Here is a 23,562-nt window from a genome sequence, read left to right on the forward strand (position 1 = left end):
TTAACTAATGTAAATTAGTTTTTCTCACAGACTAATTATGCTTTCACAGTGGTATGAACCATTATAGGGGTGGACAAATGTTTATTTATATTATTAATCAGATTTTTAATCTTAACATTATTATTTAAAATACAAAACAGAGGTAATTCGTTCTCAGTATTAAAAAGCTGAACCCCCCCTATACATGGTTTGATGTTTTTCAGTGGGGATCAAGCGTTAATTAAGGGGGCCAATCCCCCCCAAACTCCCCTGTAGTCCGCATCCTGCCTATCTTGCCTAATTGACCTAATTAGCCTTTAAAAGTGATTTTGAGCTGAATACTAGTATCTTGAAAAATATCTTGTAAAATCTTATGTACTGTCATCATGGCGAAGATAAAACAAATCAGTTATTAGAATCAGTTATCAGGAAAAAACAAACAAATGAGTTATTAAAACTATTAGAAAGGGGTCTGGCTGCAGACCTGGTGCAGTGCAATCTGGGCTGCATCCAATGCTTTTTAATGGGCTCACCTAACCCCAACCCTAACCCTACCCGTCACAGTGACATCACTAGCTCCACTTGAGTGCATTGTGTCTGACATTGCATCGCTGAGTGATGCAGTCTCAGCTTGCATCATAAAGGCTGCATCCAGATACTATTGAACTATTATGTTAAGATGTGTTGAGAAAAAATATTATTTTCGATAAACAGAAATTGGGGATGTACAAGAAATATACAAGAGGGCTAATAATTCAGGGGGGCTAATAATTCTGACTATAACTGTAGATGAAGCTCTAGTAAACTGAAACTGCTTCAGTCCAGTTTTCACAGTTGAAGTTCAGTTTAGTTCAGTGTAATGTAAAGGTCACTGCTGAAAGCAAAACACTGAAGAGCAAATCCAACGATGCACAGGACAATTCTCTCATATTAAAGTCACTGCTTTATTTGTTTGTCTTATGTAGTATTTATCATAAATCTTTTATCTGTTTCTTTGTTGTCTGTCAAATAGTTCTTTTCTCTGATTAAAGTTTGCTGGCAAGAGATCCACCGATAGCAAACCACAACCATTAAATAAAATCCCATAGACAAAATCAAGCCCCACCCTACAGTTTTCTTGTTTGAGAAGCCATGCTCATTTCCCTGTAGTGATGACTTCTCATACAATTAAAACTCTAAGGTGGGACTTTTTTATTTTTATATTCAAATTATTTTGCAATGTGCTGTTTGTTTGTTTTGAAAAGTCACTTTATACTGTATATGAAATATATGATAATTTGTCATTTTGTGGGCTGTGTATTTGTGACCAATATTTGGTGGAATAACTCTGAAAAAAAAGTGTTGTTAATTTGTCATCAAAATAACATTTGTTATTCTGACCATTTGTCAGTTTCTGAATAGATATACACTCAACGGCCACTTTATTAGGTACACCCTACTAGTACCGGGTTGAACCCAACCTTTGCCTTCAGAACTGCATTAATCCTTCATGGCATAGATTCAACAAGGTACTTGAAATATTCCTCAGAGATTTTGGTCCATATTGACATGAGACCATCACGTAGTTACTGCAGATTTATCGGCTGCACATCCATAATGTGAATCTCCCGTTCCACCACATCCCAAAGGAGCTCTATTGGATTGAAATCTGGTGACTGTGGAGGCCCTTTGAGTACAGTGAACTCATTGTCATGTTTAAGAAACCAGTCTGAGATGATTTATCACATGGCGCATTATCCTGCTGGAAGTAGCCATCAGAAAATGGGTACACTGTGGTCATAAAGGGATAGACATGGTCAGCAACAATACTCAGGTAGTCTGTGGCGTTGACACGATGCTCAATTGGTTCAAATGGGTCCAAAAAGTGCACCAAGAAAATATCCCCCACACCATTACAGCACCACCACCAGCCTGAGCCGCTGATACAAGGCAGAATAAATCCATGCTTTCATGTTGTTGACACCTAATTCTACTTCTGACCATCCGAATGCTGCAGCAGAAATCGAGACTCGTCAGACCGGCAACATTTTCCAATCTTCTATTGTCCAATTTTGGTGAGCCTGTGTGAATTGTAGCCTCTATTTCCTGTTCTTAGCTGACAGGAGCGGCACCCTGTGTGGTCTTTTGCTGCTGTCACCCATCCGCCTCAAGTTTGGATGTGTTGTGTGTTCAGAGATGCTCTTCTAAATACCTAGGTTGTAACAAGTGGTTATTGGATTTACTATTGCCTTTCTATCAGCTCAAACCAGTCTGGCCATTCTTCTCTGACCTCTGGCATTAACAAGGCATTTGCACCCAAAGAACTGCCGCTCACTGAATATTTTTCCTTTCTTAGACCATTCTCTGTAAACCCTAGAGATGGTTGTGAAGGAAAATCCCAGTAGATCAGCAGTTTCTGAAATACTCAGTCCAGCCCGTCTGGCACCAACAACCATGTCTTCCCCATTCTGATGCTTGGTCTTGACCAAGTGTACTTAATAAAGTGGCCGGGAGTGTATATAGTAACAATGAAATGAACAACATCCTTCTAAATGTGTTATTATAACATTTTAATTATTTTAATTGCCAAGTTAACAATTAATTAGAATATTTATTAAACCAATAAAATAATATATTAATATTTATTTCTATTTGAGATTTAAATCTTGTGTTTATTTTTGTTAACCGACTTTAATAAGTTTTGGGTTTAGTCTTAATTTTAGATGCTGATATTATTAATGATATTAAGTTTTAAGGGCGGTTTACAACATTATCATCACTAACACCTAAACATTTCTCTCTGTGATTCTCCTCTGCAGGTCCAGAGGAACGCCTTCACCGTGGTATTTGACGAGCGTTTCTCTGTTCCTCTGGAATCAGTCAATTTGGAGGAGAATAGTCTGCGATTCTCCACCTTTGGTGTGGATTCAGACGAAAGGAACATCACTGCTGGAGTGGCAGAACTCAAACTGTCGGATCTGGATTTGCCGTATCGGCCGTTTAACGCCTGGCTCTATTTACAAGACATCAACAAGGTGCGTCACTCCTGCATCCTCCATCCTCCTGAACTGAGTCAATAAAATCATTCTGTTAAGAGCAGCAGCTCAATAAGTTGATGTAGTGTTGTGTTGAGCTAGTTGTTTGTTTCTCCTCAGGCTGTGGACGCTGTGGGAGAGATCCTGCTGTCTCTCAGTTATCTGCCCACTGCAGAGCGTCTCACCGTGGTCATCGCTAAAGCCAAGAACCTGGTCTGGACTAATGGAAAGACCACAGCAGGTCTGAAGCTCACAGCTAGCATTAGAGTATAGATACTGTGACTGGGTGATAGGGAGGAATGTTTCCTTTGCTGTGGTAAAAAGTGTGCACTGAATGCTGGCTCTTTCCATCTGAACAGATCCATTTGTGAAGGTGTACCTGCTCCAGGACGGCAGGAAGATCAGTAAAAAAAAGACGTCTATAAAGAGGGATGATACTAATCCAATCTTCAATGAGGCTATGATCTTCTCAGTGCCAGCTGTCGTCCTGCAGGTGATCTGTCTGTCTGTCCATCCATTCATCCATCCATCCATCCATCCATCTGTCTATCTGTTCATCCATCCTTCTATCTATATGTCTGTCCATCCATCCGTCCATTCATCCATTCATCTGTCCGTCCGTCTTAGTTCATCTGTCCATCTGTCCATCCATCCATCTTTCAGTTATCTATCTATCTATCTATCTATCTATCTATCTATCTATCTATCTATCTATCTATCTATCTATCTATCTATCTATCTATCTATCTGTGTGTCTGTCTGTGTCTGTCTTTCTTTGCTCATCTGTCCATCCATTCATCCGTCTATCCATCTGTCTTTGTTCATCTGTCCATCTGTCTCTCTGTCTGTCCATCCATCAATCCATCCATCCATCCATCCATCCATCCGTCTGTCTGTCTATCTGCCTTCGTTTATCTGTCCATCCATCCATTCTTTTGTCTTTTTATCTATCTATCCATCTAACCATCCATCCTTCTGTCTGTCTCTTCATTTGTCTATCTGTCCATCCATCCATCCGTCTATCCATCTTCTCATCCATCCATCTGTCTTCGTTCATCTGTCCATCTGTCTGTCGGTCTATCCATCCGTCTGTCTATCTGCTCATCTGTCTATCTATCCCACTGTCCATCCATCTGTCTGTCTGTTCATCTGTGTATCTGTCCATCCATCCATCCTTCTGTCTGTCCATTCATCTATCTGTTCATCTATTTATCTATCTATCCATCTGTCCATCTATCCATCCATATATCTGTCTGTTCATCTATCTATCTATCTATCTATCTATCTATCTATCTATCTATCTATCTATCTATCTATCTATCTATCTATCTATCTATCTGTCTGTCTGTCTGTCTGTCTGTCTGTCTGTCTGTCTGTCTGTCTGTCTGTCTGTCTGTATATCTCTCTCTCTCTCTCTCTCTCACTCTCTTTCTCTCTCTCTCCATCTCTAATTCTTGTCAGTGTTGCTGTTTTTCAGGATCTCTCTCTGAGAGTGACGGTCGCTGAGAGCACAGAGGACGGCCGTGGTGAAAACGTAGGTCATGTGATCATCGGCCCGGAGGCCAGTGGGATGGGAATCACTCACTGGAACCAGATGCTGGCGACTCTGCGCAAACCCGTCTCAATGTGGCACCCGCTGCGGAGGACCTAAGCCTGTCTGCATGGAGCCTACTGTCTAACTGTCCTCACAGTAAAGACCTCTCAGTGTGTGTCCCGTGGATGGATCTGGAAAGAGAGAGAAATCGGCGGCTCAGCATGATCTGATCTGTAAGCGTCTTTGAAATCCAGGTTTTCTTATCCAGGTTAACTTCATTTCTACATATGATAACAGGGTGGCTGGTCCTATTCTCCAGCCTGAGTGTAAAATGTGACAGAGATTGCAGTAGCCACATTCTGTAGTACTAAACAGTGACGCATAATAAAAACATACATATTATTTTGGCCGTAAATTACTATTATGTTTAGTTCTATTATTATTAGGGGTTTAAATAGGATTGTTCTTCCTATTATTTGTGTCTGCTTAAACATATTTTAAACTTTAAAGTGTAACAACAACGCTGGGACTGTTTGTTCCTATTCTCAGGCAAGTGCAATGACACTTATTAGCCTAAAGGTGGCGCCATTGAACCACATTAAATATCACAGACGAAGCATTGAGGTGCTCCTTTTTTAAATATATATCATTATAATCAATATAGCAAATCGAATATTTTTTAATTTTGCAATATTATTTTTCATTAACTCAAAATTTTAATTATTATTTATTTATTTTGACTAATGAATTTTACCACAAGGAGGCGTGCAAGTACTTTATAAATCAGTGTTGAGGAAGTAGCTAAAGAAGCCTTTTAATAATAATTACCTCTTTATGTTTTGTACTGCAATGTGATTACTAGTTACTCTAAATAGTAATAACATGACATATTAATCAATAATTTACCCATTCATTTTGTAACTTTAGCAGACTTTATTTTCCTGTGGCCAATTTTTCACACTCTTTATCACACTGCTTGTGCCGTTCAGTAAAGTTGAGATGGTTTTTTTAGTGCATACATTTGAATTTCTTTCACATTTCACAAAAGAGACCGTTTTTCGGCCGTCTTCATACTTGGTTAGCATGTCAAAATGAAAAGAAGTGCTTTTAGATCAATAGTATATTTGTTGTTGGACCTTATAGTTGTTAAATTAGCCTTAGTACATTGAAATCATATATGTAGCGCAAGTAATTACAAAATCAATAACTGTTACGGGGATTACTGAAGAATAAATAGTAGTCTCTTATGTCATTTCATCACAGGAACATGTACTTTGTAGTTTTGTACTTTGTAATGCATTAATCTCACTCTGCATAACCTGGAATATGTATAAACACGGCACGAAAGAAAATCTACAATCATCTAAACTGCCGCAATAATTCATACTTTGATGACAGAATGTAAAAACCTCATTCCAAAATCTGTGAATCACATCCGACGTCAGTGTTTTGTTGAGTGAAGGGGAGATTTGAGTTTCTTGCAGTGAAGTCGTTTGATTTAAGGAAGTGTGGAGTTCAGTTTTACTACTAACAATGTTTGAAGCTTATCACCATTAACCATCATTCTGTGCCAAATTCACCCTAATAGAAGCAATATTCTTATTTGCAGTGTACATCTAATGTTTTAAAAAAGAATGATCAAACAGATCTTTACGATGCATGCACTTGTAATGTAGAACTTATTGCAATCAGATGAACTGTTTAAATAAAAATGCTTTATGTGGATTGTTTCATATGACGTCAGTTGTTTTTTGTCTTGTGTGTTTGTTTGAATAAGAAGTAAATTATTATTTAAAAGGTCAATTTTATAATCATTAACTTCTCATTTTAACTTTATTTGTGCCCTTTGTCATATATTAAGGTTGTTAAAACTATACTGAAATAAGAGTTACACTCACCGGCCACTTTATTCAGTACACCTGTCTAACTGTTTGTTAACGCAAATTTCTAACCAGCCAATCACATGACAGCAACTCAATGCATTAGGCACATAGACATGGTCAAGATGATCTGCTGCAGGTCAAACCAAGCATCAGAACGGGGAAAAAGGCGATTTTGAATGTGGCATGGTTGTTGGTGCCAGACGGGCTGGTCTGAGTATTTCAGAAACTGCTGATCTTCTAGGATTTTCACGCAGAACCATGTTTAGGGTTTACAGAGAATGGTCTGAAAAAGAGAAAATCCAGTGAGCGGCAGTTCTGTGGGTGCAAATGCCTTTTTGATGTCAGAGGAGAATGGCCAGACTGGTTCCAGATGAAAGAAAGGCAACAGTTACTTAAATAACCACTCGTTACAACCGAGGTATGCGGAAGAGCATCTCTGAACGCACAACATGTCCAACCTTGAGGGCTACAGCACCAGAAGACCAAACCGGGTGCCACTACTGTTAGCTAAGAACAGGAAACTGAGGCTACGATTCAGACAGGCTCACCAAAATTGGACAATAGAAGATTGGAAATACATTGCCTGGTCTGATAAGTCTCAATTTTGGTTGCGAAATTCAGATGGTGGGGTCAGAATTCGGCATCAACAACATGAAAGCATGGATCCATCCTGGCTTGTATCAACGGTTCAGGCTGGGGGTGGTGGTGTAATGGCGTGGAAGGGATTATCTTGGCACAATTTGGGCCCATTAGTACCAGTTGAGCATTGTGTCAACACCACAGCTTGCCTGAGTATTGTTATTGACCATTTCCATCCCTTTATGACCACAGTGGCCAGCACTTCCAGCAGGACAATAAAGCAGGACCACGTCATAAAGCGTGAATCATCTCAGACTGGTTACTTGTAAGGTGTACCTAATAAAGTGGCAAGTGAGTGTACATGTACATAAAATATGCAAAGAGTAAAAAAGGAACACCACAGCGTATAAAGGCTGCAACTTCATGACAAAATAACTGCACAGAAATAAAAAATAAAATCTCACATTATAATCACCAAAGCTGCAAAACAAAATACTATTGATGAGAAAATTCGCGAGCTGAACTCCGACGTTTTCAGCGATAACTAATCAAATCCACTCTGATTGGCTACTGCCTTTATAGGCTCAACAGAAACGAGTGTGATTGCTCAGAAAGCTCAGCGCTGAAAAAAAAATCTTGTCTAAACCATATATATATATATATATATATATATATATATATATATATATATATATATATATATATATATATATATATATATATTTTTTTTTTAATACTTAATAAAATTATTCAGTTAATTTTTTCAATTAATACTTGAACTGACAATAACATCATAAAGTCCAAGGGATCACAGACAGATCTTTAAAAGCTCAATAGTTTACATAGTCATAAGAAAAAAATATATAAAATCATATACAAATACAAAAATCATATACAAATACCATATAGAAATACCATTCGACAGAGAGGGAAAAATATTAATAGAATTATAGTATTAATAATTATTATAAAACAATAATAATAATAAAATTACTAAATTAAACAAACAAAATTTTAATAAATCACATACAAATACAAATAATACCATTCGACAGAGAGGGGAAAAATATTAATAGAATTATAGTATTAATAATAATTATAAAATAATACTAATACTAAAATTACTAAATTAAACAAAATTTTAATAAATGAAATTACAATGACAAGGAAAGCAACTAAAATCGAGAATCTTCTTTAAATACATCTGCATAATATTTCAGAAATCTTAGTTTTTTTTATTCTTAATAAGATGTAGTGATTTTAGGAAGGAGTTAAATTCTATCCTAAACTGAGCAAAGATTGGGTAATTATTTGCGAATTTCCGTTTGTGAATGAAAAATTTGCCATATAAGATTAAAAATGTATGATGTGTTCCAGGGATTTAGCATTGGGGTTATTATAATGAAAAATAATGTCTTTTAGACAATTCACAGCATTGGCAAAAGCAGAAATATGAGAATTTAGGAGTGACCAAAATTGAACCAAACCCACATCTATGAACCAAACCATTGATAAATGTTGCCTCAAGTTGTTACAAGGATTTCATTCTTATTCGTCTCGTCTGCTTCCCGTTAAAATGCGTTTGAGGGATGTTTTAAGTCTAAATATTAAGTCTTAAATCCACTGAACTAACAAATACACAGAAAGGGGACTTAAAAATGAAAATATGAATCATTTGACTTGTTTCTGTTTATATTCTGTAACTGGGGAAGATGTCATGTACACGTTGAGTGCATAATTAACTAGATATCACAACATTTTTTAATATGTGAACTATTCCTTTAAAATGACAGAGTGTATGTATATCCATCGAGCTTGGCCAATAAGAAACACCTGTTTGGTCACATAACCCCGCCCACTTAAGTGAAACGTTCACGTCCCTTCAGTGTGAATATTTAGGTGGAGATGATATAAGAGGTTCAAGTTCAAGTACAAAGAGCAAACGGTTACCAACCTTAATAACCAACAACCCTCCAGACAGACCCCGAGTCCAGTGGTTTGGATCCGCAGTAGTTTTGCCTCGTGTTTTGTCACACTGAAGAGCAGAATAATGGCAGACGACAGAGAAAAGTCGACGGATCAGATGAAACTGTGGAAGGAGGGTCGCGGTTCCCAGGTCTGCTGCAGGATTAATTTGTTAGATATGATGCTGTGTGTAATATGAGTTCACATTTGAGGGTTTTAAATGCTTTCCATTGTTTTTTTAATGCGCAGTGCGAAATTGTGTCAAAGGTCGCAGGGCAATAACAAACAAACTCGAAGCATTTTAATATATTTACTTGAATTTCTCGTGCAAAACCTCTCTAAATGACACTGAAATGTTGAGTTACTTTAGATTTTATGCGAAATTCAGACTTGAAAGAGTGTCTGTAGAGATAAAAGGCTGCATAACATCTCTGCAAACAAATACTTAACTAATGAAGCGTTTAAGTAATATATGCATTTATGAAAGCAATAGATGCTATCTAATGTTGAGATTTAATCACGTAAACATTATATGAATATAATATAGCATAATCGTAAGTCAGATTGTTTCCCTGTGGTCTTATTTTTGTGCATGGTGATATGCTTTGAATTTTATAAGATTAACCAGTGATAAAGCACATGCTTTTGCACAAATACGTAAAAAAAATTGTTGCATAATTTCAGTGAAATTTAACAGAAGTGGGTCAACGACTTGCTTAAGCGGAAGCTAGCCAAGAATCCGCCCCCTCCCACTACTCTCTAACGTGATTGGTTAATAGTGTGACTGACACCTCGTTCACCGAATCATTTTTATAAACTCTTGCAAAAATGAGAAGCTATGCAAGGCCTTCCCCTTTTATTGACGCGACAGAGAACATTATTTACTTCTGCAACAGTTGAACTTTAACCAGATAAGTAAATAAATGACAATTATGGCTATTTAATCACCGTTTTCAGGTCAAACACTGAAGTTTTTTTGGCAATGCAATTTTATATAACGTGATTACTTAAGGGACACAACATGTTTGTTTGTTTGTTTGTTTGTTGTTAAATATAATCTATTAATACACTATTATAATATTTAAATTGAATAAGGTTAATACCATGACATAATTTGAAATGAATAACGCACTGCAGAAGCCTGAAAATACGTTTTGTCCTGTTGGTGATTGTAAAATAAAATGTTATTGTTATTTTTGTGAGTGCATGGTCTCATATATAAAGGATAAACGTAACTAATCATACAATATAATGTAATTTAGTTTGTTTACATGCAGAATACAGCTGATTATAACTTTACATTCTCACTGTTTTTCATTTTTTTTCAGCGTCCGGATGTCCTGACCACTGGAGCTGGAGTCCCGATAGGGGACAAGTTAAATGCGATGACAGCAGGGCCTCGTGGGCCATTGCTGGTCCAGGATGTGGTGTTTACTGATGAAATGGCCCATTTTGACCGAGAGCGGATACCAGAGAGAGTCGTGCATGCTAAAGGAGCAGGTGAATGTGAATACAAGCTTCAGATTTAGTGACAGTGCAGTAAATGTAGAGTAGCTACTTAAAAGTAAAGGATTGTGAGAGTCTTTTGTTTTTGAAAGTCTTTTTTGCTCACCAAGGCTTGGTTTATTTAATCAAAAACAAAGTGTAGCATTAATATTGTGAAATATTATTACTATTTAAAATTATTTTCTATTTGAAAAATATTGCTGTGATTCAGTCAGATTTGTGTTTTCAGCATCTGTCTTACAGTCTTAAGTGTTTTCTATTTATTTTTAAATGCTGATTTGATGAATAATTTTAAATAATTTTAGATGATTGATTCTGAAAGCTGGTGTGTAATTAATTGTAGTTTTCAGTATTCTGTGTTATAATCATTTTAAAGCATCCTTTCTGAATGAACTAAAATTCTTGTAAGACATCTAGTCGGTCCTAGTCTTTTAAATGATAGAATATAAGCCTGAAAGCTTAATCTTATTGGACGTACTGGCACATTACATCTGCAGTCTGATTGGATGCAAAGTATATGTTTATTTAGCTCCTTGTTAGCCACTACCAACATAGTGGCTATTCTTTCTGGTGTCCAACAAATAAAATTATAGATTTACATCAAATCATCATCAAAACTAATACCCACCTAAATAAAAAAAAAAAAACAAATGTATACCAATAATAGGGACTCTTTTAGAGCTTGTAAGTGGTCTTTAGTCTTAATGGCACCTGTTATTCTTTTCACAGGAGCGTTTGGCTACTTCGAAGTCACTCACGACATCACGCGCTACTCCAAAGCCAAAGTGTTTGAGCATGTTGGAAAGACGACACCGATCGCTGTCCGCTTTTCCACAGTGGGTATGTTTCTCTATGAATATAATAATGTTCCCAGTGGAGTCTGGACTCTGGATGGATCAATGGTGTTGTTGGTATTAGAAATAGTGGTGTAACACAAGTCAAGGCGCTCAGGTCTTTGAAACAAAGCCAGATGGTTTTGTAAGAGGGTAAAGAGCACATGCCAACAGGAACATTCTAAAAAAGTAGTGTAGAACCTTTGAACACTGATAAATATTTATATAGAAATTTTAAAAAGTGTAATACAGGTTTATCTTGAGGATAAGAATGTGTTGAACTTCTGTTGTACATTTCTATCATGATTTACAGAAGACCACTGAAATGTCAGTGCAGAAAGGGGTTTATATATCAAAATGATTTGTCAAAAATATTTAGACGACAAATTATTAGACAGTGCAGCTATAAAACTCTTATCATTTGAAATCTTTGCCACTATTTTAAATGTATTTGTTTTTATTTTTACAGAGGTTTATTTTATTTTTTTGGCTGAATGACAATGTAACACTAAGCTCACAAATTGTTATTTGAAACATTGAGGTATCCTTTACTTGCACTGAATATGCTTTAAATCTCTATAGCATCACTTTCTCAGCTTTGATCCATTTGTTTGAAAGTTGGGCAGTCCAAATAATTGTTAAGAGACTTAATTTTTAAAGATGTGCACAGAAAGTCTCCACATTATTTATGGAAAGTACATTTAAAGAATGAAATTGTATTATTTTTTCCTTTTTAATCATTAATCATTTAAGTGTTTTAATTTTACAACACATTTGTTTTAGTGCATTAAAGTTATGGTGTAATGAAGGTAAATAAATAGCTCACCCGAAAATGTAAATTCTGCCATCATTTACTCGCCCTTCACTACTTCAAAACATATTCGAGTTTCTTTTTTTCTGTTAAACACAGAAGAAGATATTTAATAGAATGCTGCCAACGGGCACTCATTGACTTTAATGGTAAATTTTTTTTTTTTTTCCTGCTATGCTAGTCGATAAATGCCAGCAATCAGCATTTTTTTTCAAAAATCTTCTTGTTTAACAGAAGAAAGAAATTCAAAAAAGGTTTAAAACGACATGAAAGAGAATAAATGAGGAAATTTTCATTTTAGGGTAACCTATGCCTTTAAATGTGAAATTATTCTTCCTGATCTAAAACTTGTTTGTTTATAGCGGGTGAGGCTGGGTCATCAGATACTGTCCGAGATCCTCGTGGTTTCGCAGTGAAGTTCTACACCGATGAGGGCAACTGGGATCTTACAGGAAACAACACCCCCATCTTCTTTATCAGGGATACGCTTCTGGTAACACTCCCAGTTGTTATGCAGCCTTAAGGCTGGTTTATACTTCTGTCAAGTACACTCATATGGTCTGGCGCAGCTTTCGCGGGGTCGCATAGCCCTCTCCGTGGCTGACGCCCACGCTGATGTGCACCTCTCAAAAACTGCAACTACATGTTGCAATGATGCGTTGTGCAAGCTCTGTGATTGGTCGGCTTGGTAGCCGTGACGAGTGGGCGGTGCTGAGAGCCCCAAGCCCCATGGAGCAAATGTTTATAAGTGTGGAGCCCCATGAAGGAGATCCAGTTGGAAACGCTTGTTTAGTGTTTACCTTATGATTAACATTGTTGCACATCCGCCGGTTCTCGCCTCTAAATGAGCCGAGTTTTAGCTACCTGTACATTTTAAGATAGCATTTAGAAAATACAAAACACCCACGAAGAAAATCCACTTAGAGGAACAGAAAAACCTGCTTGCGTTTCGGAAGTGCTATTGCAGAGCAACACAAACAGCACGCAGAATTATAAATACATGGCTATGTGCAAGGCCTGCGCCGTGAGTCACGGCGATCACTCGAGGCAGAGGTATAAAGCAGCCTTTACATGTAGCACCTTAAGTCTCGTTCTGATATTTACAGGATATCTGTGTTTGTAGTTTCCGTCTTTCATCCACTCTCAGAAGCGCAATCCGCAGACTCACCTGAAGGATCCGGACATGGTTTGGGATTTTTGGAGCTTGCGTCCTGAATCGCTGCACCAGGTAAGGATGCAGAAGAAGGCCAATTGAGCTTTTTCTTGTTCCTGTAGTCGTAATGTCTCGCTCATGTTGTTTTCTGCATATATACAGGTGTCTTTCCTGTTCAGTGATCGAGGGATTCCCGATGGCTACCGTCATATGAACGGATACGGATCCCACACCTTTAAACTGGTCAATGCTCAGGGCCAGCCGGTGTACTGCAAGTTCCACTACAAGGTACGTAGTTTGTGAGTGTCCACAGAAGCGTTTTTAAGCACTGAGCTGAGTTTTTTTCTGTTGTTGTCAATGGAATTGCTGTGTTTTTAAAGTGCCTGCAGTGTAGCGAGCGACTTTTTATATATATATATATATATATATATATATATATATATATATATATATATATATATATATATATATATATATATATATATATTATACACACACACACACACTATTTTTTCATAGTAATTTTTCAGGGTTTTTTACTGTATAATTATTACTGTAGTTAATGTAATTTAAATAAAAATATCGTTTAATATTGCTTGATATTAATTAAAATAATTTGGGGAAATCTCCTCATCCAAATAATATTTTGGTATATTGTATGAAAACACATAGTTAAACACATTTTTTTATCATGCAGACTAATCAGGGCATTAAGAATATTCCTGTTGAAGAAGCGGATCGTCTGGCTGCCACTGATCCGGATTACTCCATCAGAGACCTTTACAACGCCATTGCCAATGGCAACTTCCCATCCTGGACCTTCTACATCCAGGTTATGACCTTTGAGCAGGCTGAAAACTGGAAGTGGAATCCATTTGATTTGACCAAGGTAGCCGTATATATATTATATTGTGTATATATATATTATAATATATTATATTATATTTTATATATATATATATATATATATATATATATATATATATATATATATATATATATATATATATATATATATATATATATATATATATATATATATATATATATATATATATATATATATATATATATATATATATATATATATATATATAATTTAAAAAAAGTTTATCACACACACACACACACACACACACACACACACACACACATATATATATATATATATATATATATATATATATATATAAATTTTTTTTTATATATAATTAAAATGAAAAAAAGTTTATTACACACACACACACACACACACACACACACACACACACACACATATATATATATATATATATATATATATAATTTTTTTATATATATATATATATATTTATATATATATATATATATATATATATATATATATATATATATTTATATACATATATACATTTTTTTTATATATATAATTAAAATGAAAAAAAGTTTATTACACACACACACACACACACACACACACATATATATATATATAATTTTTTTTTTTTTTAATAATATATATATATATATATATATATATATATATATATATATATATATATATATATATATATATATAATTAAAATGAAAAAAAGTTTATTACACACACAGACACACGCATATATATTTATAAAATGTTTTTTCATTTTATTTTTATTTATTGGTTGTAATGGGTTTTTTTTATTTATTTTTTTTATAAGTTTGATAGTATTTAAGTTAACACTTGTTTACATTTGCATCAATTCATAGTCTTGATGAAAGTAGTCAAATTAAAAATTATTTTGCGTGTCCATCCCTGATGTCTAAATCTGTATTTCTCAGGTCTGGTCCCATAAAGAGTTCCCTCTGATTCCTGTGGGGCGTTTTGTGTTGAACCGAAACCCCGTTAACTATTTCGCGGAGGTTGAGCAGCTGGCGTTTGATCCCAGTAACATGCCACCCGGCATTGAGCCCAGCCCAGACAAGATGCTGCAGGTACGTTTGTACATCTGTGTTACAAAACCTATTAAGCAACATAACTAGAGACGTTTCCACAGGGTTGTAGTTCACAAAAGATGTTGTTGGCTATTAATGTACTTAAACTGTGGTTAGTTGTAATAGGAGTCCTGTAAATCCCTTTAGATTAAAGCATCATTGTCTAATGAGTAATTAGAAGAATGACTAAATACTGCAATTACTCAATTCTTTGCTGCAGGGGCGTCTTTTCTCCTACCCAGACACACATCGCCATCGACTCGGAGCTAATTACCTCCAACTACCAGTCAACTGCCCGTACCGCACCCGTGTGGCAAACTATCAGAGAGATGGACCCATGTGCATGCATGACAACCAGGGTGAGTGACGCACAAGAGAAAACATTTAATTTCAATTACTAGGTAGAGTTTTGGGTTGGAAATGGTATTAGTCTGACTCAGATTAAGAATGCAACATCTGTCTGCTATGCTGGATCAGGATGAGTAACCTCAAATGCTTATATTTCATTGGTCTGATTTTTATTGGAAACCTTTTTTCCCTCTTTTCTCAGAATTAAGTAATGCTTAAGTTTTATTAGCTCTCTATAAATTCTGGGTTTACTGTGCACAATTCTGTTTACATTCAGATTATTTTTTGCATTTTGTGAGTTTACTTTTCACAGCTCCCGAGTTGAATTTATATGGGTTTGATCATTTAGCAGTTTATGGGTATGTTTTTCAGAGTTTGTGTTTATTTCTCGCAATTTTTAAGTTTCTTACAATTCGTAGGTTTCTACTTCCATTTTGTGAGATTACTTTTTGCAATTCTGAAGTTTGCTTTTCGCAATTGCTGAGTTTTTACTTAGAGTTTGCTAAGCAGTTTGAGTTTTCTACATTTGCACAATTCGTGATAATTAAAAAAATATATTTTTTTTTTTAACTTCGCAGTTTGAATTTCACACAATTTGTGATTTTTGTGTTTTTTTTTTTTTTTTTTTTTTTTTTTTTTTTTTTACTTTTGCACAATATGTGATTTTTAAGTCACACTTTTTTTTTTTTTTTTTTACTTTAGTGCAATTAAGTTTACTTTGCAATTTTGTATGTGTTTTACTTTTTGTATTATTCATAAGTTTTTTGGGGGGTTTTTTTGTTACTTTAAAATTCGTGTTTTTTTTTTTTTTTTTGTACTTTCGTGGAACTCCTGAGTTTTTAACTTTGCAATTTTTTTTTTTTTTTTTTTTTTTCTTTATTGCAATTCCTGAGTTTTTAACTTTGCAATTTGTGAATTTTTTTTTTTTTTTACTTTATTGCAATTCCTGAGTTTTTTACTTCGCAATTTGTGAGTTTTTTTACTTTCGTGGAACTCCTGAGTTTTTAACTTTGCAATTTGTGAATTTTTTTTTTTTTTTTACTTTATTGCAATTCCTAAGTTTTTAACTTTGCATTTTGTGAATTTTTTTTATTTTTTACTTTATTGCAATTCCTGAGTTTTTTACTTCGCAATTTGTGTTTTTTTTTTTTACTTTCGCGCAATTTGTGAGTTATTACTTTGCAATTTGTGAGGTTTTTTTTTTTTTTTTTTTTATTGATTACTTTTCACAAGTTTACATATTGCAATTTTTTGGTTTTCTTTTCACAATTCAAGAGCTGCTTCTCAGAATTTCTGAGTTTACACATCACAGTTTGTAAGTTTACTTTATGCAAGTTCCGAGGTTGCATATGGCAATTTCTTGCAAAATCTAAGATTTATTTAGTTTGCATCTCACAATATTTTTTATTTTTTTGCTAGTTCTCACAATTCTAAATTTACTTTTGGCAAAGATTTTACTTCTTGCAAAAGAAAAAAAATTGAATTTCAAATTTATAACCTACAGTTATGAAACTTGTAATTGCAAGCCAAAAGCCAGAATACCGAAAATACATTAAATATTTAGCATCCATCTAAAGTAAAACCTTACCTTCTGTAAGCCTGGATCTTGCAGTTTGTGTTAAAAGATAAACCAGTTCCTGTTCTGTCCTGTAGGTGGAGCTCCAAACTACTACCCCAACAGCTTCAGTGCTCCTGACGTCCAGCCACGCTTCCTTGAGTCAAAGTGTAAAGTGTCTCCTGATGTGGCCCGATACAACAGCGCAGACGATGACAACGTGACCCAAGTGTGTTGCTGAAAGTGTATCTGTGTACAGACAGTCACAAGTATAGTGAAGTATAATACGTCTCTCTCTGATCCATCCTGCAGGTGCGCACGTTCTTCACTCAGGTGCTAAATGAAGCCGAGAGAGAGCGCCTGTGCCAGAATATGGCCGGGCATCTGAAAGGAGCTCAACTCTTCATCCAGAAACGCATGGTATGATCTTTTGTTTTAGAGTCTGTGACATTTTTAGGTCACATTGATGGGAGGCCTGGAAAATAATACACTGCTTGATTTTAGAGGATTCAGGTGGATTTTTGTATTTTTACAGGTGCAAAACCTGATGGCTGTTCACTCTGATTATGGCAACCGAGTTCAGGCTCTCCTGGATAAACACAACGCTGAAGGGAAAAAGGTAGAAAACATTTTAATCAGTCTCATACACTTTAATGTACACGGCAATGTAGAAACCGTTTATATTTTGTTATTAATTACGAAGATACAGCAAGTAACACATTATATTCCTATTTTGAACAGAAAGATGGAAATTATATTTTCTTGTAAAATGTACTGAAGAGCATTTTCATTAATCGCAATATTTTTTTTACTGTGTTATTTAGTCTACATCCTGATTATAGCTATCTGACTGTTTTTTACAAACTTCTCGCAGTTCGTGACTTTACTTCTCGCAGTTCGTGACTTTACTTCTCGCAGTTCGTGACTTTCTTGCAATGTATATGTTTCTTCTAGCAGGTATTAAGTTTACTTCTCGCATTTTGTGAGTTACTTGCAACTTGTAGGTTAACATGCTAGTTTACTTTTCATAAGTTTGCATATTAAAGTTTCTGAGTTGACTACTCAATTCAAAAGATGACTTCTCGCATTTTGTAACATAATTTCTAAGTTTACATATCATAATTTGTGAATTTACTTGTCATTTCTAAACTACTTTCAGCAGTACTTCCCGCAATTTGTGACTTCTAAATACTAAAAGAACTAAAAACCAAAACTAACAAAACACACAATGGTAAATTTTATAAAATTAATATGAATGACAAAAGATGAATGCCAAACCTTAAAGTAAAAGCGAAAAATCTAAATAATAATATTAATAAAAGCCCTTAGTAATATTATTTTCAGTTGCTCTAAAATATGGTAGCTTATTCTACCATGGGATAAAAATATTTAAAACTGAAAGTCTAAATTGTGAACTATCAAACTATTATATAAAAAAATAAGCAAAAGTCTTGTCAGGTTATTCGCAATTACAGTGTTATATTTAGAAAATAACACTGGTATGTATGTGTTTTTTCTCTCTCCAGAACACTGTTCATGTTTATTCACGTGGTGGAGCGTCTGCTGTGGCTGCAGCTTCTAAGATGTGATTACAAAGTGACGTCCCACTACACACACACACACACACACACACACACACACACACAGATTCATTCTCTTATAGAGTGTGATATAGTGTTATAATGCCTAATTCATTCCATATATGGTTTAGAAATACAGACATATCTAATATGGCCAATTGACAACACAAGTGATCTTAGCAAATGCAACACTGACTCCTTAATCTTGATTTATGCCTTCAAGCAAAATGGGGGCCTTTGCATACAGATTTGAGCCAATCCAAACTAAATCAGCCTATTTCAGTATCTTTCTGCATTTTGATTTCTGTGAAATGTAGAATAGCCAATAATAATCTGAGAATCAAAGCAACTGTGTGTAGTTTAATACTGTATGACACTTGATTTTTTTTTTCTCCACAATTTCTAAAAACCTTGGCTACTTATGCAGTTTTTAAGCTGAATTAAGATGGAATGAATGTTTGCCGTCCTTTCTGCCTTGACTGAATATAATTCGGTTCTCATAATATGAATGTAACTCGTTTTGTCATTTTGTAATTAATAAATGATAATATTTGATCTCAGTGACTGAGTTGTGGATTCATTTGAACTTTTATTTTCATTGTGTTTTCCATTTAAAATGTTTAAGAAATTCACTGAAAACCTATATCTTTCCCATTAATACAATATTCAACATTTGGCTGATCAAAACCTTTTTTCAAATTCAAATCTTATGTCATACACCATATGATATGCAGTGAAACACTTACACAACCACAACAATCACAGAATAATAATAACAATCCGCTTGTTAAGTGTGACGTTACGCGAAGCGGCTTCCGGGTCCAAGTGCTCTGTTCAACTGAATGGGGAGACTCATGAAATGCTAATAATAAATGTTTACAAAGTGATTTAATACTTTCGAAAATCACGATCGCAGTATAGATGTCCATACCTAATATCCGATGGCCAGAAAGTGATTAATTTTTTTTATAAATTGTTACATTTTTGGTATTTGTTATGCAGCAAGCCCAGAGACTGTTGTGTACACTATGACTTTATATACAATTTACTCTAATGTGTGATAGGAATAAAACATGATCATAAACGAATGATTTCTCCACTCAAATGAATAGCGGCTTGGGCCCGGAAACAGTATTACATACGTCACAAACGCGTCACCACTCAACAAGCGGATAGAATCTGAGGGGCCGAAGGTAAATATACAAAACTATATTACAATAAAGTTACCATGGGTAATTTCCTGATTTATTTAATAACGTTTCAAAATAAACAGAAAACATTACTTTAATTCATATTAACTAATGCAATATGTTTTAAATGATAACTTATTGCAGTAAATACATAATCACATTCATAACACAGTGGTGTTCAATGCTAAATGCACTAGTTCTTTGACTTGATTCTTTGACTTGATTTGCCCAAAGTCTCGACATTGTCGGGTGACGGTATGTACATTTAAACAAAATCTGATTAATTTACACCATTTATTTGAAACATTTCAATTCAGTCAGATTTTAACAATAAAACAAACAAAGGCTTACAGTAAATTTGAATTGACGATCTCAAATGGAAGGTTACCATGGGCCAACTTTGGCCTGTGGGCCCTAGTTTGGGCATCTCGGATCTAAACTATGGAGAAATAGAAGTTAATTGCATTAAAAAAAAAAAAAAAAAATCTAAACAAGCCTTTTGAGGCAGAGTATGTGCCAAAAAACATGATTCTGAATTAAATTTCTAACATTACTGATCACCACCCATTCTTGTCTTAGGGTCCCCTTTAAATGTTGACTACTGTATATTTTTTTCATCCTTTGTAACTACAATTAAATAAAAGAAAAATACTGAAATTCATGTAAAGCCTTTTCCGTTTTTAGTGTTTCCTCAGAAGAGGGCGCCATTTTCTCACATAGGATCCTCAGATAATGTTAACAGAATACTATAGTCCTTAAAATAAACATCACTCTTTATTTATGCTTCCTAAATATTTAGTCTTTGGTGTTCCGGATCTGTTGATGTTCATGTATGGCTATGTAAAACCTCTTGTCTGTAGTTTCCTTCTAATGAAGAGAGTGAAAAGCCCATTTAAATTCCCCATAAAATAAAGGAAGCAGAAGTCTGGTATGGTCACATTTTTTAAAAGCTAAATGATCATTTTTATAAACTTGCAAGTGATTGTATGTAAGGTATAAGTGAATATATCTGTAAGTTTTATATTGATATGCATCTATTTAGATTTTTTTTTTTTTTTTTGGTACATATAGTCTGTTGACATTTAAATTGTGCATTTTTTTTGGTCAAACCTAGAGATTTTGTCGAAACGGGTCCATCTTTAGAAGCAGCTCCCTGCCCTGATCTCTGTAGCAACACAACCACATAATGAATGACTTCTCTCGCTCTCTCCATCTCTGCGACTCCACCTATCTGCAGTGTTGTATAAGTAGAGTCTTCATCTTTCTCCTCAGTATTCTTCCAGGAGTTTGGACCGCTGATCTCCAGGATGGATAACGCCACGTACAGCTACGTGAACGACTGCACTCCGCTCACCAACTGTAAGGCCGGCCGTAAGGCTGGGGGCTCCACGGTGGTCAACATGAGCCATGCGGGCAAGAAGCCACCAAATGACTACCTGGTCTGGTCACTCTGCAACACTCTTTACGTCAACTTCTGCTGCCTGGGCTTCATGGCTCTGATCTACTCCATCAAGGTGAGCTTCAGCACCGATATCTTCATCTGTTTTGTGGCTCATTCAAAAGTTTTTATTTTATTTTATTTTTTTATGAATGTTCCTGAAGGTCACATGATGAAAAGCTCTGATTAACGCTGAAAATGGACCGTTGCCATGGAAGACATGTTTTGAACAGTGCAGGATTTTTGAAGTGGTGTCATTGGAGAACCATCTTTGATCCTTAAAAAAAATCCTTCATTGAACTTAACAAATTTAAAAGAATCCACTATTAGGATTTTTTAAAAATAAAGGGTTCTATGGATGTTAAAGTTTCTGTCAGTTCCGTGGGATTGTTCAGAAAAGCATCTGCTATTGCTTTAGAGAAGCCAGAAACTTGTTGGGAAATTTACACTCCTCTTCTGTTTTGTTCTAGAAATTTACACTTCTCTCTTGTTTAGTTTTTTGCCAATTGATGGTCTGTAAATAAACTTTTTATCATTCATGGATTATTAAAAGTGGAAAATTATCTTTTACTAAAAGTGTCTTTTGGGGAAACAAATTATTTTAACGACATTACTCTGACAATCTGATTTAGGAACAATCAAGGTTCTAGATTGGCATAAATGGTTCCACATAGAACCTTTTATATCCATGAAAACAAAAGGTTCTACACATTAAAATAAAAGGTCCAAAATGTGTTTCCCATGGTGATGTCAGAAGGGCTATTTTGGTTTCTTCAAACGTCGTTTCTGAAAAAGAGCTTTCACTGGGAAACCATAAAATAACTTTCTTTTTTTCTTCTTTTTATCTTTTTGGAACAAGCTATTTGTCGAATAAAAAGTTGAGGTTCTTGTCACTGACAAAACAAACAAACAAACTAAAACTTTATTTTTGAGAGCAAAGTGTGAAGAGATTTTTTAGTAATCTAAGAAACATTCTTATTTTTAAGTTCTATGAATGTTGAGGGTTCTTTAAGGAATCATCAATAGCAAAACATATAATAAAAATGTTCTTTAGATTATTAATTAATTCTTTACACAAAAAAACACGCTTCTATTAAGAACTGGTCATTTAGGTTACTGCTGCAGAATCCCCTTTTAAAACTTTTATTTTAGTTGTGTTTAATCTCTGAAGAACCCCAGGGCACCTCAGAAACCATATTAGGAATGGATACTCTTAAAAATAAGGTTTTCAAATACATTTCCCTACACTAAGTGCAAAGAAGAACATTCTTTAAAATGTTTAATGTGAAAAATCATTTTAGGATAATAATAATAAACTTTTTCTAAGAGTCTAAATGCAGTCAAAAATACATTTTCCATTGAGGTTTGAGAGACCACTTAAGAACCATTTTTAAGATTATAAGAACCTTTTTTCAAGGACATTTTTTATAACATCTTGATAATTGAATCCTCTATATTTAAGAAGTTTATGTGCTAAAATTATACTCTGATTTCCATTCTTTGTGTTTTAGGCTCGAGATCAGAAGACCCTGGGTGACATGCGTGCAGCGCAGGAATGCTCAGACAAGGCCAAGTGGTACAACATTCTTGCTTCGGGCTGGAACCTCTTGATTCCGCTGCTGGTGTTGGGTCTGCTGGTCCTGCTTCTGGTGCATCTGGGAAGCTCAGAGGGAACATTTGATTTCTTCGGTGAGGATGGATTCCAGAGCTTCATGAAGCTCTTCAGCAGGTAGACAGAGCAACTCGAGCAAACCCACCACCACCTCCAAACCTTCTGGACTGTTCATCCCTCTACTTTATCAGCATGTTATTTTCCTTGGCTGTGTGAATTTCTCATTATTTAGTTTGTTTTGTTCCCTAATTCATGTCCATGTACTGTATAACTAATCCTCAATTTTATTTTATGAAGTAAATTGGCTCTGTAGTATTTAATAAAATATTTAATATCCTCAAGATTTTTTTCACTTGTGTCTCTTTAAACAGATTTCTGTCTCCTATGGGATTAAATAATCAATTACAGTATGGTCAAAATGGCAATTAGCTGTATGCTGAATGTTACAGAAACAGGGAAAATGCCTGTTAACAGTATTATGAACTGATATTTTTTTAATTTTAGGGTGTGTTCACATGACAAAAATTATGTCTGTGATGTGTATTCTGAAACTTAGCATCTGGTCTGAAATGTAGAAGGGTTTTCATCCTAATGTGAGGCAAATCTTTTTGAAAATCCCCCAAAAAGT

The 23,562-nt window shown here is 35.0% G+C and overlaps 3 protein-coding genes across 3 annotated transcripts in view; all 3 read left to right on the forward strand.

Moving 5' to 3' along the window:
* The window catches only part of syt12 (synaptotagmin XII), a 22,091-nt gene extending 17,339 nt beyond the window's left edge, over nucleotides 1–4,752 (forward strand). Inside the window, 4 exon segments of the mRNA NM_001128733.1 lie at nucleotides 2,778–2,993; nucleotides 3,114–3,234; nucleotides 3,353–3,486; nucleotides 4,471–4,752. Of these exon segments, the coding sequence (NP_001122205.1) occupies nucleotides 2,778–2,993; nucleotides 3,114–3,234; nucleotides 3,353–3,486; nucleotides 4,471–4,644 (645 nt within the window). The 3' untranslated portion in view covers nucleotides 4,645–4,752.
* Nucleotides 4,753–8,867: 4,115 nt separating this feature from the next.
* On the forward strand, nucleotides 8,868–19,254 carry cat (catalase). The gene is given in 13 exon segments (NM_130912.2): nucleotides 8,868–9,105; nucleotides 10,283–10,454; nucleotides 11,190–11,300; nucleotides 12,467–12,597; nucleotides 13,228–13,332; nucleotides 13,420–13,545; nucleotides 13,955–14,146; nucleotides 15,059–15,211; nucleotides 15,432–15,570; nucleotides 17,213–17,343; nucleotides 17,427–17,534; nucleotides 17,650–17,733; nucleotides 18,641–19,254. Coding segments are annotated over 13 exon segments (1,581 nt in total). The 5' UTR covers nucleotides 8,868–9,039; the 3' UTR covers nucleotides 18,704–19,254.
* Nucleotides 19,255–21,157: 1,903 nt separating this feature from the next.
* On the forward strand, nucleotides 21,158–23,274 carry ifitm5 (interferon induced transmembrane protein 5). The gene is given in 2 exon segments (NM_001177312.2): nucleotides 21,158–21,398; nucleotides 22,834–23,274. Coding segments are annotated over 2 exon segments (429 nt in total). The 5' UTR covers nucleotides 21,158–21,191; the 3' UTR covers nucleotides 23,056–23,274.
* The last annotated feature ends 288 nt before the right edge of the window (nucleotides 23,275–23,562 follow it).

Source organism: Danio rerio, chromosome 25 (genome assembly GCF_049306965.1).
Source record: "Danio rerio strain Tuebingen ecotype United States chromosome 25, GRCz12tu, whole genome shotgun sequence".
In the NCBI taxonomy this organism is placed as follows: Eukaryota; Metazoa; Chordata; class Actinopteri; order Cypriniformes; family Danionidae; genus Danio; species Danio rerio.